The sequence below is a fragment of the Melopsittacus undulatus genome, chromosome 4, assembly GCF_012275295.1.
Source record: "Melopsittacus undulatus isolate bMelUnd1 chromosome 4, bMelUnd1.mat.Z, whole genome shotgun sequence".
In the NCBI taxonomy this organism is placed as follows: Eukaryota; Metazoa; Chordata; class Aves; order Psittaciformes; family Psittaculidae; genus Melopsittacus; species Melopsittacus undulatus.
This window is the reverse complement of record NC_047530.1, coordinates 61,318,896-61,337,387: the sequence shown is the minus strand read 5'-3', so window position 1 is coordinate 61,337,387 and position 18,492 is coordinate 61,318,896. Positions and strand designations below refer to the sequence as shown.

The following is an 18,492-nucleotide window of genomic DNA, read 5'->3' as shown; positions in this document are numbered from 1 at the left end:
TGAATTTTGGTAACACTTCTTATATGTTGAAGTTGCTTCTTGCTTTTCTTAAATGTAACTATGTAACCTTTCAGATTTGAAGATGACTGTTAACTGAAAAACTTAAATAATCTTAGAGCATCTAATTTTTCATTTTAGTTTTTTTTTGATCCTAGAAGACAGTATTTTCATTAAACCTTCATATTTTATCCTAGCTGGAGCACCACAGTATTTGTGCACGTACAAACCTTAACTAATTCTTCATGATTGTAATGAGAATCAGTGCTGTAAGTAGTAAAACTGCTAAAAGTGAATAGGACTGATCAAGTGAGGATGTACGCTGTGTAACACATTAGCAGGATAAGGACTTGAGTTTTTAAGCTCCTTTGTTACAACTTTTTAAATTGATTTTGTTGGACAGGGGTAAGAAGGTCTCTCCTTTTACTAGTCACTTGATGGGGGAAGTTTTTGAGCAAGCGACAAAGTTTCTACGCAGTCAAGCACAAGACTCACAAGTTCATGTAGTAATCCCTTTTATAAAGATGATGTACTGCTAGGCAGCATAAAATGATGAAGAACATTGTTGGACTAATTTTTTGTTAGGCATAAAGCTAAATTTGTTCCAATATAACACACTGTCCAAAATATTCCATTTTTATAGGCATGTGGAACGCATTAGAAAGCTTCTTGGGCTTTCCCCCCCCCCAGCTGTGTGCCTTCAGACATCACAATAGAGCTTATTAATTAAACAACCAGATGATGGAATGAGAATCAGTGAATGTGAATGTAGTAGTTATAAGAATGATGGAAAACATGTTTGCTTTGTGGATTAAACAGGGCTGTATACTCAACAGTCTAAATTAGTAGCAATTTCTGTATTCACAACTAAAAGGATTAAAATGTAGCTGCTCAGCTCTCCTCGACCTAGGCTAATGGTGATGGCTGAGAATACTGGAAGAAGTGAAAACTGTTCTCTTTCTCCTGTCAAGTGGCTTTATCGTAATTGATACTGGACTTCTCAGCAGTCAGATTGATATCCCTCCCCCCCATCCTGTATTATGACTTAGTTTTGAAAATAAGTAAAATGCATGGATGTGGTGAGCAAAAATTCCATATCAAGAGGCTAACACCTGGTAAAATGGAAGATGTGTAACTCTTCAGGGGATTGGTTTTTTCAGTTCCCTGGACTCCTTCGTTTCTTTTTATATTAAAGAAACCCTGACTAGAGTCAGATAAAACTCCTAACTGAAGACCAAAGTGAAACTGAGGTTTTTGTCCATACTGCATATAAAAATAATAGACAATCATACACTTTCTGCAAATATTGTCAGTGTTATTTCTTCAGGTAGGATGGAAAAAAAATCAAAACAAGTCATAGAGTGGTGACCTCTAGTATGACTTCCGCATTTCTTTGTAGAGTATTAGGCATGGTTATTGTAGCTGAAAGCATTCCTTTAGGATTCTTAAGTATACAGCTATTGAAAGTGGACTTTTACTTCAGGTTTTAGGTTTGCCTAAGATTTGCAATGCCCCATCTATATTTTCCCCTCTCTGTTCCCTATGGTTTTGTTTGATAAATTCTATTTTCTTGGTCTTTCGTTTTGTTATTGATTAGAAATCTGCACTTCGTCAAGCAAGCTTTTCCTGAATTGTCTTGAATAAACTGTTCTTGACTTTAATGGTGCTGCTGATTAAAGGGTTCACCCATGGCCTGAATTACTCTTGCTTTAATTTAACAAATGTAATTTTGTGCTCCTGGTTTTTTCATTTCAAAACAGGTAAGCTAATTATTTTTCTCTCTCCTTCCCTCCTTTCTGTCCTGCCCCTCCCTCCCCCTCACTTCTTTTTTTGGTAGCCAATACCTCTCCTGAAACAAAAGATGAATCACTCCATCACAATGTCACAGGAACAGATTGCTAGTTTTCTAGCTAATGCTTTCTTCTGTACTTTTCCACGTCGCAATGCGAAGATGAAGTCTGAATATTCTAGTTATCCAGACATTAACTTCAACAGGTATGGCACTCTGGAGTAAATGAAGCTGATAACCCTTCAATGAAAATATTATTGTTGTCATTTAGAGGAGAAACTTACTGTTTCTTTCATGTTTTTGTCAGTAATTTCAGTAGTTTGCTTTCTTTCTTTTTGCTTCTAAGTGACAAGAAAACTTAGTAAGAAAGGATATTGTGCACAGGGAAGGTATGCTTAGCATTCCAAATTTTTCTGGTTTTCATGCATGCACATGTGCAGACATGTTCTTGCTCTGGCATAATTAGGCTGAAAGAATTCCCAACCTCCTCAAAAGCCATGGGATATTTAAGTTGTGCTTCAAGTGTTCTATATATATATTCATATATATATATATATATATATATATATTTAAATTCAATGTCAGTGTTTCCCCAGCCATGTTTCTGTTGTCTCCTTCGTGTCAGCAGTCACGATCTGCACTTTTAAGTCAGATCAATAAGACTTCCTTCTTCAGCATCCATACAACCTCTTGTTGTTTTAAAGCAGTTAGAGCTGCATGTTAAAATAAGTTTGTCCTTTTTCTATAAGTTAACCTAAAAAGGTTTCAAGAACACTGTAAGAATTTAATTAAAGATACTGTGATTTCTAAACAAATGCTTACAGTTATTTAGAGTTTTTCTTATTCCTCACAGTTAACATATGTAGTATATATGCTCTGAAAACTGAGATGATATACAAAAATACTGTTACTTGTGATCCAGCACACTCTGATATGTGTGTCATAAGAGCAGTATTAGACTAGCACTTCCCAGAATAAATTGTAAGGCATGCCCATGTGCTAACAACAGTTTTGGTGCTTACTGTCTAAGGGCTGGGGCAGGTTTCACTATGCTATGTATTTCAGGAGAGAAACCAGTGGGACTGTCTTGGTGTTTATTCCAGTAGTGTAGTGGGTTACCTAAGAAAAATGTGGGTGGGCATTACTGTACCATACAATTCAGCATATTTTTCCACCATTAGTTCATAAGAACAAATAAGTGAAAAGCACTATCAATATATAAAAATGTTTCGTGTTCAAAGCAGTGAAAGAGGACAGTAAAGTTCTGGAAAGAGATCTCTTTGGCTGCACCATCTACACACTTGTAGCTGAATTTTATGGTTTTCTTGGTGTTTTTTTTTGTTCTGGCTTTTTTTTTTAAGTACTTAAAGGTACCAGTTTTTGTTATAACTTAAGCATATTGTAAATTGAGCAGTTAAATTCTTGCCAACTATGGAATAAAATGCTGTTAAATCACTGGAGTAAATTCATAGTGTCTTCTGTGAACATTACACAACAGTGTAAATTCACAGTAATGCACTGTAGTAGTAGTGATTAACTTGGGGCATATTGTTTTGGGCTACTTTTAAACAAAGAAGTATTGGCAAATTGTTAGGAATATATTCTCCTGTCATAGACTTAAATAATGATCAGTATATACAGGATTTTTTGCCCTATTCCCGTCAGTGCTCCTTTGTTCTCTGACTTGGCTTCCTAGTGCTATCACTCATAGGGAGTTCCAAAAATGTTATTTAAAAGGAGTAACACAGCAGACAACCTTCAGGCCTTCTTCTTGCATTATGGATGAGGTAATGCTCAGCTTTTATTCACATAGTGTACAAAGCCACTTTTACTCATGTAAGTGCAAGAATATTGTTTCCAGAGAAGGGATGCTGGTGTCCTCTGGTTCTTGAGGATTAAAAGTGGCTCTTCTTCAGTGTTCCAATGTAGGTGATTTTAATATAATCAGTTTCCTTTTTCAGTCCTTTTTTCACTTAACTATTTGTTGGATCAGAATCATCGCACCACACCCCCCACACCTGCCCCCATGTATTTTGAGTTTGCTAATAAGCAGATTAGTGAAGTATAATATATGGTGTGACAGGCAGTGGATAAGAGGGGGAATGGTAGGGTATGTTTGACAGAACAGCAGACAGTCAGTGCAAGATGTTGAGAATTTACTTTTATTTTGGGCATTGGGTTTTTTGTTGGTTTTTTTTTCTTCTTGTTTTCTTTCTCCCTCTGTTAAGCATTTTCTGGTGCACCAGTGCTTGATGCTGTTACCACAGTGGTGATAGCAGGTTGTTTGAATGCTGGTGGTTGTGCTAATAAGTGCAGCTGATTGGAAGGAAGGCTGTTGTATGTGTTAGTATTAAGGTACATAATCAATGTTTTATCTCTCCTCTCCTGCCTGTTGGTCTTGCCAAGAGAGGAGAAGAAAAGCAAGCATTCTTTGTTTGACACTGAAGCACTTAGTTTAATAGTATATTCTGACATTAACTGTCTATTTTGATTGTTCATCACATTACAGACTGAAAGTCACCTGTGTATAATGAATACTGAGTACTTTAATTGAATTCTTCCCTTTTGTACTTGGCAAGGATGGGCCTACTATGATTGGACAGCTTTATGCAGAAGTATCACATTGCAAAAGAAAGAAATAATGACATTTGTGATTTATTCTTCTTACTGATAAATTTACCATTGAAGTTGCGTGGTGGTTGAATGTAGAGCATGAATTGCATTGATTCATCTGAGATCATCTTGACAGGTACAATGTTGGTTGCACAGTTTAAAGTAGTTTCTTATGGGGATGTTCATAATTGATCTTCTTTGTGAATAGTTTGTAATTTATTATAGCATTTTCATAAAAAATATCTTTCTCTTGAAGTTTGTTAAAAATGGACTATGCTTTCTTGCATTCATTTTTTTATAAGATGCTGGGATGGGTGCTATCCACTGTCACACAAGACTTTGTGCTGTGGAGGTTTTTCTTCCCTTCCCTCTTGACCAAGTTATCAGACCTTTATCTTCACACTATAGAATTTGGTAATTTAGGAAGCTACCTAGGTTGTTATATGTAAAAGTAAAGTAAAAGGAAGAAAGTTTCTCTTCTGCCCTTTTCAGTCAGTGTTCTGATTGAGTTTCCCTTTGAAAAGGAAGGGTTTGTCAAGTACCCACTCTGCTTTTGCTGTGAGTTTGACCTGCTACACATCCATTCTTAGCTGTTGTGTCAAGTTACAATAACTCCTCTGTTTGCCTTTTTCAAAGAACTGCTGTAGTTAAACAGGACATGGTATGCATCTGTAATAGCTCCCATCAAAACAACTGAAGTCTTAATTCAAGTTGGTATGTCTAATGACATAAGCATGGTAGATCTTTTGGCACATACATTAATGCATGTTCTGGTCTGTAACCACTAGTATTCCACCAGGACTGAATTGCTTCGTCTAACAAACCTTTAAAGCAATTTCAAGTGACTGGGAATTAGGTGGGAGGAACAAAAAGCCCACTAGTTAAGATATATGTCTCTTATGGCATGTATAATATATGAAAGGAAATGGGCAAACTATAGTATATTTATGCGGGAGAATTGAAATCGAATTTACCAGTAATGCAATTGTCTCTTCATAAACAGTATCTATTTTGCAACACTAATGAGTATTCTTTGGGGAATAAATTATCTGATGATTTTGAGAGAACTTGGTTTTGGCAGAGAGATGTGTTGCTCCTCTGATGAGTGGTTGTAGATTTCCTGAGTTTGCAGGTACTGCTCCTGATTCTGTTATGCCTTACTTGGGTGTATTTCCTAATTGGCCTTGAATGGAGTACTTTTATTCTAAAAAATTTAAAATCTAACATTTGTGTATGGTAAATGATGAAATAGTTTTTAAATAGACAACTTCAAAAAGATTCTATTCTTAACAAGTCTGGTGTAATTACTTTGCTGTAGTGATTAAACCAGTACTTAATCTGACTATTTTATTGTTAGGTTAGTAAAATAGTAGTTTAGTCCAGAATGTAGCTGTACCATGCTGTAGGATGTCTCTTGATTCAAGTCCTCATGGTAAAACATTTTACACTGCTTTTCATTGGTGCCGAGTACTTGGAGTTAGTATCTTGTCATTTCATCGAAGTCAAGCATCAATCTGATGTATTTTAAGACTCCTAAATCACCCAAAGTTTTTCTTAAACAGAAATAAATGTAAGAAATTATATAAGTATATAATCAGCTATAGCAGTAAAGAAAAACACACTTTTTAATATCTGTGGTATTCAAGAAAAGCATGCATAATTAACTGTGGAGACTGTAATATAATATTGTGTATTCACACTTCTGCAAACAGAGCACGTGAAGTGCTATGGATTTATGAATGGGAAATAGTCTTTGAAGTATAATCCATCTTGCAAATTTTTGCATATTATTACCACATAGACGGCTTTCTGAATTTTGTGATGAGTTCCAGATTCAATGTAAAGACATGATTATATCCTTTGGAAAAAAAGACATTCAACGGAAACCCAGCCTGGGGATGGGAAGATAAAGACTGGGGATGGAAGTAACCAGTATGAAATTATTTAACTGGGAGTTTAAAGCATATGACTGTAATGGTTCCTTCTGCTTGTAAAAATTACTGGAGCCAGTTCTTCAACTAATGTCAAGGGATCAGTTTAGCTTCTTGGAAATTAAATTTTACAAGTAAACTACTGTATTTTACTCATACATTAATCAGAACCCATGAATTTTGGAACTGTTTACTTAAGCTGGTTCAACTTTTCCCCAGTAAACTATGTGCATGCCAAGGTCACTTTTGTGTAGCTCTTAATGTTATTAAATCATGTTGATGTTGTGTCATTGAAAATGCAGCCTTTGAAGTACTTTGCAAATCTGCTGCTTGCCTCAGCACTCAAAGGTTTTAGGAGCAGGTTCTTTGCAGCTGTTGCCTCCAGCTTTCTAAGGTGGAAATGTTCATTGAAAATAAGATAATCGTGAACTTGTGTTCAATGAGACTGCAAAAGACAGAATATTGATTGCACTTTTAAAATGCATTTTTCCACCCTAGAATTTTAGGAAAATGTTAAAGCAAAACAAATGCATTTTTGTAATAATTTTTTTAAATAGCATAAACTATTGCCTTGTAACTCTGTGTTTACTGGCAGTTGATGAGAGTTTTTAAAAATTGTTTGTTTTCCCAATCTATTTTGTGTTTGACACTGTTCACATATGTACTTTCTTATGCTGTGAAATCCGACTTTGATTCCTTGATTCCTTGTGTGTATCTCTGTAGAGGTTTTTTATTTGATTAACATTGCTGCTACCCTGGCTGGGAGACCAGAGAGCCAGAGATAAATTTGCAGCAGTGTTTGGTGATGAGCCCTGCAAGCTTTCTTAGCTCCTGCATCCACTAAATTGAAGTTAGCTGCATGGCAATGGGAACATCTTGTACAAAGCAAAACAGCTTACATATGCAGGTGCCTGTAGTATTTCAATTACTTTGACTGAAAGTGGGCTTGCAGTGCAATGCATTTGATTTACAGTGCACTTCATTTGGATGAGTTCTTTAATTGGAATTAATGGGTTTTGGCCTTGAGTTATTCTGTCAGGAAATTGATTATGTGGTTTCCACTTACATTTTCCTGTGGTGGGTTGGTTTTTTGGTTTTTTTAGTAGAATATATGTCTCAGAGCTTGAAGTAGAATTTTCTTTATCTTAGTAATGCTTTCATCTAGCTTTGTTTTTCAAAATAGAGAGATTTCCTTCAGAAATAAAGTTTCTCATGTTGCCTAATGAATTATTTCAGAAGTAAGGTTCAGGGTTAAAACATTCATAGCTTTGTCATGTTATATCCTCACCTAAGCTTTTATTGTTGCATTCACATAGATGACTGGTTACTCTGTGCTGCACTTAAGGAAGCTTGGCTGCCTGCATGTATGGGAGGGGAAGTGTTTGATTTTCTCTTGTGCTTTTGTTCTGACTTTAGCATAGCTTCATGAAAGTCTTCTGAATCATTGATGTCCTTGTGATATGATTTTTCTGTGGAAATTTAAAAGAACATACGAAGCAATCAAATTTAACTGAATGAATATCAGTAGCTTTAAAAAATACTATGAGAGTCTAAGGCCAATCTGGGGGGATTTTTCCATGGTCTGATTGGCCTTTAAGACAGACTTCTAATGTTTTAAACCACTTCAGCTATTTTGAGTTTCTTGGTCTGGTTATATGAAAATATGCAAGCAATATACTAGTGTTTTTGTACTTTTCAAACATATATAATAAAAAGCATGTTTGCAGATAACCATCTTCAGTTTGCCACTAACTCACTTGTAAAGGAAAAGTCTAAACACAGAAAATATGAAGTAAATCCAAGCATGTTCATCTAAGACTTGGAGTCCTCAACCTGCTGTAAAGGGTGGTCCTTTTATGAGTGTTTTTGAAGAGGAAGCACAATTTATGTTATGTCATAGTGAAGAAAAGCACTGTCAGGAGTGGGAGGTGATGAGAGCTCTTGGGCTAACTGCTATATAAGATCTGATGCATGTAGTTACTGGTTTCATATAGGTACTAGATCAAAACACAGATAATTTTGAATGCCGCAGTATTCTTCTATCCCCATTGTATGGGGTATTCCTCTGCAGCAAGGGATGCCTGTGCCAGAACTCAGAGCTTTTCAAGTTCTTCTGTGCTGCCCCATGGTTTTTGCCCAGTTATATAGGGCTAGAACAGAAATACACAATACAGATATCTTTCCTCACTGGTAATTATGTAAGGTGTTTTGGGAAATCTTATCTGCTGTAAATGAGATTTCTCAGAAGCAAATCAGCCTTACTCTAGCTTTGATACCAGAGGAGAAAGAAGAGAGGTGGTTATCACAGTGTTTAACAAAAGAGAAGCCCATACTGAATACTTCAGATGTGAAAAAATAATAGTTGAAATTCCCTACTTGGCAGAGAGTTCATTTTAATGGAACAGTTGTGCTGCATTAACTTCATTTCATCTGCCTTGCCGTTGCCTTTTAGCTTGATCTGACTTATTTCAGGCATAGTTTTTTGCAGTTCTGGACTTCTGCCTGGTCTGCTAGTTATGCAGAATCATGTATCACCTTTGTGACGTGAAGAGCTCCCTCCCAAGAATTTGCAACATAAGCAGGATTTCAGTTTGATGTAAACAGGCAAAAAACTAGTAAAAGCTTGACTGGGCTAATAGGTAAATTAACCAGTTTAAAGGAGTTACACCAAATGAGACTTTCAGATAAAAGGTCAGAGTTAACTTACGCATTTAGGCAAGACCTGCACGCACACACACACACATATCAAGTCTTTATTTTATGAACCCCTTATTACTGGTACAAGCACAACCCCTTGATAGACCTTACATATTGGGCCATTTAAGATGGACAAAGTCTGGAATCTAGTTCACTTCGCTACTGAAAGCTACATTCATCTGGCAGCATTCTGGTTTTAAAGGCAGGTTGTCATTCCAGTACATGGAAACAAATGAATAATGTTGTGTCATTCCTTTACTTAGACTGTTGCAGAGGAGTCTTACATCCTCAGGGCTTTCACTGTATTAGACATCTTTTAGTGCATTTCCTACTCAAAGGATATTATTTCTGAAGTTGCCGGTATTCTTCCTTCCAGATAAATTCCATTATGTATTGTCAATAACAATACCTTGTCGCTTTGTTGGAAGGGAAATTAAGTAATGTGTGTTCCAGTTGCTGGAGGATAGATGACGCAGTGAAAGTATTTCAGCTAACCTTAAAATAATACATTCACTTAATGGCTAAAAATAGATGCTTCTTTTTAATGCTTAGGTTTTTACAAATGCATGTTAGAATGCTGATAGTAGCCCAGTGGATGAAGCCACTCCTGTTGGGGGTAGGTTCTTTTCTTTAGGAGCACTGCTGGTACAGTGCATCTCTTGAAAGCAATGTTTGCATTAATTCTCCACCACTCACTGAGCTGAAAGTAGGGTAAGACATTTGGATCTTGGAATGCTCAGCATACATGTCTTCACCCCTTGGTCACTTACTTTAATCCAAGCCAGTCTGTTGCAAATAAAAATAGCATCTTTCCTGGATGTTCATGTTGAAATTACATGTTTTTGATATTATGAAATTCGTACGAGTGAGATAGCCATTCATGTAACATCTTCGTCAGAAACTTAGCAGATGAATGACCTTGTTACTCCTAAAGGCCTGTGGTACAGAGGGTCTGTCTAGAGGGTTCTTTCCAGAGCAGAGTACTTAAGTACAAGGCTAACAGAAATACATGCATAATGCTAAACAATGTAAATTGCAGTAAGTAGCCTAATTACTATGCATTATATCCCTGAAATCTAATTAATTGCTTTTATTTCTTTTTCAGATTGTTTGAAGGACGATCACCAAGGAAGCCAGAGAAACTTAAGACCCTTTTCTGCTATTTTAGGAGAGTCACAGAAAAAAGTATACCTTTTATTCTTTTTTTGTTGTTTTCTTTTAACTACAAAGCAGATACGTGAAAAAGTCAATCCCATTACATTTAGAACTGGCCGTGCAGCATTATAGTGGAAGTGTCTAACAAAAGCCAGCTTGCTTTTGATATTCATATTAATGTCACTTCTCATATAGATGATGCATACAATTAAATCTTTGGCACAGAGCTTATTGTGCTTTTTTTTCTGAGATACATGAGTGTGGGTAAAATATATATTTTCAGCCCTCCTTATGCGTATATAAAGCGTGTGTGAATATAAATGTGTAAATATAAATGTATGTATAATGTTTGTAATATATGCAACTACTTGCTGCACGGCATCAGAGTGAGAGTGCAGAGGAAACCTAGCACCATATATGGTCGTAAAAATCACAGGCTTAAAGATTAAAAACCAAGTTTCAGATTTCCTGCAGAATGCACATTTAGTCCTTTGACTATAATGTTTGTACTTCTTAGGGATTTCCCCTACTTATGTTGATACTTTAGATTTTTTGTCTTCTATTGTCCCAAAGCAAAGCTGTTGTGAAGTTTGCCTAGTTCAAATAAAACAAGTGATAGCAAGACTCTTAGAAGTTAGTGTGATATTTTCCTTGGTGGACACAGTCTTATCTTCTGTTGTTACCATGAATTTGAACATCTGCATAAGCCTTCCGAGATAATGTATTTTTCTGAGAACCGTATCAGAGCTTATATATTGTATTTTGGGGAGAAGGAGGTTTTACTGCAGTAGCATACTTCACATCTGCAGAAATACCCTTTTTGTTTTAAGAATTTTTTCTTTATATGTTACTATTTCACTATTGGCATTATATTCTCTCAGGAAGGTTTGTTTTAAAAGAAACACAGGTTTAAGCAATTAAACATAAAAATCCCTTTACTTGGTTTAGTCCATCTTCAGTTCCTCATTTTAACTCACCACAAATTAAATGCAGCTGTATTCTGTTTAAGCTATCAAACTTTCAGCAATGCCAGTAGAACTAAATCTCTGCAGTAGAAAATAAATTGATCTATGTGTGGAACGAAGAAGAGAAATATTGTACTACCTTTTTCTTAATATTAAGTAATGATTATTTTTCATATAAACCAAATACTAAATTTACACAGCTGTCCCCAACTCTCTGTGCAAATGAGATGTTAGGAACATGCTTTATAAAACTACTGTATTAGATTTCTTAACATTATAACTTTAATATTTAATAAGATTCTTGAGTGCTCTTTTCTTGAATTCAAATTTTTTATCATAACTTTAAAAGACCCTATTTCTTGTTCTTTTCTGTCCAAGGAATTAGAAAGACTAAAGTAATTTAGCTCTATAATTTGCTGTAATAATTTTGTAACTTTTATTGTAAGCAACTTTTTTTATTGTAAATGGTAATTGAATGAAGGAAGGAGTCTTTTCGCTGAAATACAATGAATTTCACTAGCATCCTGTTAGGGCTGAAAATGGATTGATTTGGAAATCCACTTATACTGCATCTTTATTGACATATAGGACTTCTTGGACATATGAGCTGCCGGTTCATCCATCCATAGGTTGGGTACTCTGTGTTGCCTGTTCACACTGAACAGTAGCCACCTCTATAAAGGTTCTCGGTTTCTTTTTTACTCAGTGGCAGCACATTTTATTTCAAGTATTGAGTCTTTCTAGTAGTGTTTACAAGTGAAAAATCACATAAGTAGTAGGTTTTTTTTAGATCTGGAGAAAGAAAAAAAAACTCAAACTGCAGAGGGGAAAGAAATTAATATTAATTAATTAATATTAATTAATTAATATTAATTAAATATCTTTCTACTACTTGTTTTCAGTTTGAACATGGGCTGTCAGGGGAAGATGCAGGGCTACTCTTGAGGAAAGTTAAGCTTTTCTGTTTCTGCCAAGAATGTTGTTTATTGTCATTTTAAAAGCTTACCACTTAAAATAATCTAAGGATGAAAGTTCCAGCAGTTAATGCTTATTTTTCTCTGGGGTTGGTTTGCCTGTAGAACCCACGGGATTGGTGACGTTTACAAGGCAGTGTCTCCAGGAATTTCCAGACTGGGAAAGGTAAGTCAAACATCTTGTTAATATAAGGAATTTCTTAGTCAATGATAACTGAATCCCATTCATATAGTACTGATTCAGGCATGGAAGTACTACAGAAAACAATGTTTCATATAGATTGTTATAGAGAGAAGTACAGAGGAAAGTAGGTGAACTGCTACAAGTAGCTTGAGTTTTTCAGTAGGATTTGGGGTTTTTTTGCCTGTGAAGTCAACGAGTCTTAAGTGAATTTTTAAAACAGCAGCACATTTTTGGTGCTGTTGTTTGAATGGGAAAAAAGATGACTCAATTTCAGGAATGACAGGAAATCCAATAAAGTACGGGTGATAACAAGCATGAAAACACAGGTATTGCAGCTTTCTTGCTGGTGATCAAGGTAATATGCGACAAATTTTTTGTGAAAAACAGAACTTCCAATTTCAAATTTGATGTTTTATGGTGATAGAGGCAGAGAAACTGAACAATTGACTATGATAAACCTCTTCAAATTGTTTCTGAAAGGCAGGTGCATTTTCTTTAATCCAGCAGGGTTTTTTTTTTAACCACCTGTTGTTTTTTGTTAAGATGTGTAAAAAGTTTGGGTTTGGATGGGTTAGTTTAGAATGGATGTCTTTGTATGGAGATTCTGTAATCATTGTTCTGTACGATATTTTTTCTCTGATAGATCTCAGAAAAAGCTGTCTCGATTGCATGTCACATACGAAGGCACCATTGAAAGCAATGGGCAAGGTATGCTGCAGGTAAGTACATATAATAGTAACTGTGGCTTTGTCATGTTTTTGTCATACTTTTATGATATGCCAGTTCAATAAAGTTATTTGTTTATCCTCAATTGACTTAAATGACAAGATGTTATGCAGTGTAAAAGAAACATCAAAATTAATTCCATGGGCAATCTTAGTACTGTCAGCAATCCCCAGCTCATCTCCATGTGTACCTGGTACAGAAAAGGCTGACAGAAAGTCACAAGTTCTGGACAGCTTCAGGTCTTTTGGTTCAAAGCAATATCGAAGATTGACAAGATAAAAGTTTCAGGTTGTGATCTTGATGAGTTGTCAAGGGGTTCAGTTTATTTTTGAAGGATTATTCTGGTGCCCTGGCCAGTGACCAGGTCAGTGGTTCAAGAGATTTTATTGCTGCTGCCAGCACTACTGTTTTGGTCTGGGAGGCAGTCAACAAAAGAAATGCATAAGGAGGATGTCCTGTCTGTATCTATGGAAAGGAACACATCTGAGTTCTCTGTTTAGTTTTTGCTTTTCCAGCAGAAAAAATAAAAAGAAAAAAAAAGTCTGCCTTCTAGAATTCATTTACCAAAGAAATTACAGCTTCTTTAGCCAGGAGGAGAAGAGCAGGAGAGAGACTTAGAAGACTTCTCTATAATTCTTTTGGCTCAAATTATTAAGAACTCGACAACTGCTCCATAATAAACTGGTTTTGTGCTGTCTGCCTTTTCAATTCTCACTCAGTGATGAGAGAAGGTTGAATTATGCCTTTTTGTGTACTGTTTCTCTTGCATTCTGTAAAAGTGAGTGTCAGAGTGTAGCTAGGAGGAAAACTATCACATCCTAGGCAATTTCAAGTCTTATCAAACAAAGTATCTTTGCTCAGACAAAGAATGCTTACTGCAGGAGGGAGCAGGATGGTGAATGCAGTGCAAGAATTCCCAGTGACCCCAGCCTCAGTAGGCTGGCTGGGACAGATCAGGGGCGGTGACAGAACAGTTCTGTTGACAGGCTGATGGTCATCATTCAAAAACAAGGTGATGAGTCAGGGCAGTCCTAGACAAGGTCAGTCCTAGAGATCTTACCAGCTAGTGGGAGTCAGCAGAAGACAGGGCAGGACACGGTGTGTGTTTGTACTGGAACCATGAGCCGGGGGTGAGGATGGGGGACCAAGGTCCTTAGCACAGTTTAAAGTGTATGTGGGATCCTGATGCACTGAACATCTGGGTAGCTTTCATGTTACTTTTTTGCTCAAGTTCAGCAAGTGTTAAACAACTTGTTTAGGTGTGTTGGTATTTCCAGGATAGAATTCAGGACTACTTGTGCTTTTAGTGGCTGGCTTTAGACTGACTCCTGAATCAGTTTTTAATCTACACAGATGTTCATGTCATTCCTGCAACTTTTGTTCCCCTCCTGTAAATGTGCTTTCATAGGTGATATAAATAAAAACCAGTGAGAAGCCAAGAGCATTTGAAAGATTGGCTTAAAAATTAGATGTATATGGCCAGTTAATTTGTATAAGCCAAACTCTTAAAAGGAATGTTGTCTATTTAAAAATGTAATTTGCAAAATATGTATTATTGCAACAAAAAATAGAATCCAGAGCTGCTCTGTTTCAAGCAGAAACCTCAATGATCAAAATTACTTGCCTTGTTCAAGTGCATTCAAAGAATTGATAAGAGATTCTTTAAGGTACAGAACAACTGGTATGGAGGCAACGCTAATCTAAAAATCCTTCAGTGTGAACAGCTGGGGCAGAATGCTATGAAAGGACAACTTAATAGTTCTTCAGTGTCCAAAAAATGCAGAAAGAGTACTGTAAATTGTTTTTTTCATCTTTCACATTTACTGAAGTGTGTTTTATTCTTAAATGGGTGCTCTTCAAAGAAAACTCACAGAACCTGGATTCAGAGCATTTGAGTTGCAAAACTGTTCTGCTGTGTGATTTCTCACTTGGTTTAAGTTTTCTGAGAAGTAGAAAGGGACAAAAAGGAATGCTGTTAATCAGGTTTTGTATTTTTAAGCTATTGCAGCAGAATTCAACAGTTACTGAAGTTTGTACAGGACCATTTACTTTGGTAAATGAAAGGGGTTTGTGCTGTTTGCTTTATATCATAATCCTTCTGAATATATTTTTGTTAGGTTGATTTTGCAAACCGTTTTGTTGGAGGTGGTGTGACTGGGGCAGGACTAGTACAAGAAGAAATTCGTTTCCTAATCAACCCAGAACTGATTGTATCGAGGCTCATCACTGAAGTCTTGGATCACAATGAATGTCTCATCATCACGGGTTAGTCTCTGCAGAAAACGTTTCACATCTTATTCTGGTTTTGTATGTACAAACTATATTTCAAGTTGAAGTTTAAAGTTTAAATAAAAACATCTTAGAAGGAAAAAAGGAAGAAAAAAGCAAAGCCAGTACTCATTTGACAAAGAGCCTCCTTCTTCACCTCACCTCTTAAGACCATAGGGCTGCTGTTACAGATGTTTTGTGAAGGAAACAGAACTTTTTTACCCTATATAAATGTATTTGAGATCCTTAGTCCTAGCTAAAGAATATCATGGGTGATACAGGTAAAAGCCACAATTATCAACTATTAGGTGGTCCCAGCTATTAGCAGGTAATGCTCTGTAACATTAAAGCAGGGTTGTTTTTGTTCCTGTCTGGAATTTGTAACATTTGGTGTGATCAGTGGGACTGAAAACTGAGAAGAAGAACAGCCTTCTGGTCACCAAAAAAAAGGTGGAAAAGGAGAAAATTTGCATCCATTAAAAGGGGTAGAAAGTCAGGAAATCTCTTAAAAATTTTGATTTTGTAAGTTACAACCATGTGTTTGTTACTCGTAAGTTAGTTACAGGTTTGTGATTACAACATCAAAACCTAAAGGCTCCTGCAGTATGTTGTTGAGAGGCTGTGTATGGAGCTGTGCTGTCTGTCCAATGCTTTGCTTAAAGTGTTTTTGATCTTGTTTCCACCTGTGTAGTAGAACTTGAAATGCTTTATCATCCATTGGATCAAACAGCTAGCACCAAAACACCAAATGTCACTATGAAGAAGTGGAGAGGCCCAGGTCATGCTGTGTCTCAGCTCTATACATGGGAACTCAGTGAGCAGTCATCATAACCGGAAAATGAAATGATGCTATAATGTTTATTTACGCTAAAGGACAGCTACAACAAAAAGTGTCTGATCAGAGAGATCCTCTGGGCAAATATTGTAGTAGAATATTTATATTTTATATTTTTTGGTCTGCTGTGGTCAAAATGTTGGATGTGGTTATCTGAGCTGCCTCAACAGTCAAGCATTTGTGCAGTTATTAGAACAGATTTCTTGGAAGAGTCCTTCCAAAGCACTTCTTTCTCTCACATGCATGCACAGTAGAAATTTAAGCTTGGATCTTGCAAATGTTACTCTGTCCTGAGCTATTGATTGTCCTGGACAGCACATCTTTTGTTTTCAGTTTTATGCTTGGTAACCTTTTTTAGACAGTGTTCTGTTTTGGTTTTGCACCCTGTTTTGCTTTTCCTGTGAAAATTGGCTTTTGTGATTTACCTTTTAGCAAATGAGTCAGAAAATTCATGGCCATCACTGATTTCTGTTGTGTACTTTGGATATGATACTATAACAAGTTTAATTTGTTGGAGTATTATCTTCTGGGTGAGGCTCTTCTGGGGAAAGGGTAAAAACAGAACAGTTGTAACTCTCTGTAGTAACTGACTGGGGGAAACACTAAATGAATGTTTTTAAAGACCTTCCATTCCCCTGGAATAAAACCCCAATGATTTGACATGAAGGGATAAAAGTGGGGATGTTTCTTCACTGCAGTAATGTTCTTTTAGTTTCCTTCAGTACTTTACAGTGATTTGCAATTAGTATTTGTGATGTGGTGTTCTTCTCTAATGGAAATGGCCATTCCATCATTTTCATTTCAGCCCTGGAGTTCTTCCACCTTGGTTCTTAGCCAAGTCTCCACTGTGTGTCTCACAATCCTCTGGATAAATTACATTCTGTGTGATGCATCTTGATTCAGTGGCCTAATGGGTATAACTATGTAGCTTAAATTTGCACAAGAGTCTGAGAAATTGGAGAGAAATTAGATTTGTTGTGATTGCACAGTATCTGGTTCAGATCACTGCTGTAATGAGTATGGAACTGGTCATGCGAACAGTCGAGTTCTTCAACAAAGACATCTACGTACAGAAATGTCCACAGCAATGCCCAGGACTCCCACAGCTGCATTTCTTTTAGAGCTGTAAGTGTCAGTGTGGTTTTCATTCAGCTTTTCTCAGTTTTCCTTTTCTTTTTCCACTCCTCGTCTTTGATTTTATGTTTACTCAGGCAGTGCTGAGAGCAGATGAAGCTGTGTTCCGTGATTGCTTTAAATCTACAGACTGAACAACAGCCAGTCCTGACTGCATCTCAGCAATGCATTTTCAGAGCCTTCTAAGCATATTAGCTGTGCAGTAAATGGGATCAGATAATTGGTTCAGTTGAAAACTTACTCAGAGGAGAAAAACTGATTTTCAGCTGGATTTAGCAGTGTGGCTTCCCACAGGGTCACAGCCTCCTTGGGGCATCCACCTGCTCCTCTCTCTTGGGGGCCTCCCTGTGCAGGTGGAGATCTGCTCCTCTATTAACCTACATGTGCTGCAGGGGCAGCTGGTCCAGTGCCTGGAGCACCTTTTGCCCTCTTTCTTCACTGACCCTGATATCTGCAGAGCTGTTTCTCTCACATATTCTTAATGTTCAGGTTCCCCTCCGCCCAATCCCCTTCCTTAAGTACATTATCCCAGAGGTGCTGTCGCCATCGCTGGGCTTGGACTTGGCAGTCTCGGAGCTGGCTGGCATTGGCTTTATCAGACACAGGGTAAGCTTCTAGCAGCTTCTTACAGGAGCCCTCTCAGCTACCAAAACCTTACCACACAAATCCAATGCAAGCAGGCTGATCATGCCACTGTCTGGAGAGAGCCTGAAGACTAGTGGTGACACAAGATAAGGATCAGAAGAGCTGACTGAAAGGAGGAGAAGACCTTCCCCTCACTTTTTGCAGTAAATGTGGAACTTTTCACATGCTTTTCACATGTACTCTGTTCCCTTGAGCGCTAGTGGTACTGCCTCTTCACAGGCATAATTACTACTTCTTAAGAAATACTAGAGGGACGGTATGGTGGGGTTTTTCCCGATCCCTGGGAACTTTATGATGCCATACAGGTCATATGCAAATGGAAAGCTAGACTATGGAGGCCAAGAAAGTTATGTTTATTTTTAATAACGGTTGCTGTTCTTTTTAGGTGATGAGGTCCCATAAGCACTATTACTTGGCAATTTCACTGTTTGTCTGATGCAGTAATTATTACAAGTTTCACAAAGGATGTTATTTTTGAATGATACATATGTTACATTTGACTTTAGGTAGGCTTTTTAGGGCTTGTAGCTTGTTTTTAAAGTTCTAATGGAACTGTGCTATTATGCTGTAGTTTTGCTT

At 36.9% G+C, this 18,492-nt stretch overlaps 1 protein-coding gene across 2 annotated transcripts in view; it reads left to right on the top strand.

The window, feature by feature from the left end:
- Positions 1–18,492, top strand: part of PARG (poly(ADP-ribose) glycohydrolase) — a 63,603-nt gene that overhangs the window by 29,169 nt on the left and 15,942 nt on the right. For both annotated transcript variants that reach the window (XM_005153636.3, XM_031053147.2), the window contains 5 exons: positions 1,835–1,992; positions 10,133–10,212; positions 12,227–12,287; positions 12,949–13,024; positions 15,149–15,296. In XM_005153636.3, the coding sequence (XP_005153693.2) occupies positions 1,835–1,992; positions 10,133–10,212; positions 12,227–12,287; positions 12,949–13,024; positions 15,149–15,296 (523 nt within the window). The remainder of the gene's footprint in view (positions 1–1,834; positions 1,993–10,132; positions 10,213–12,226; positions 12,288–12,948; positions 13,025–15,148; positions 15,297–18,492) is intronic.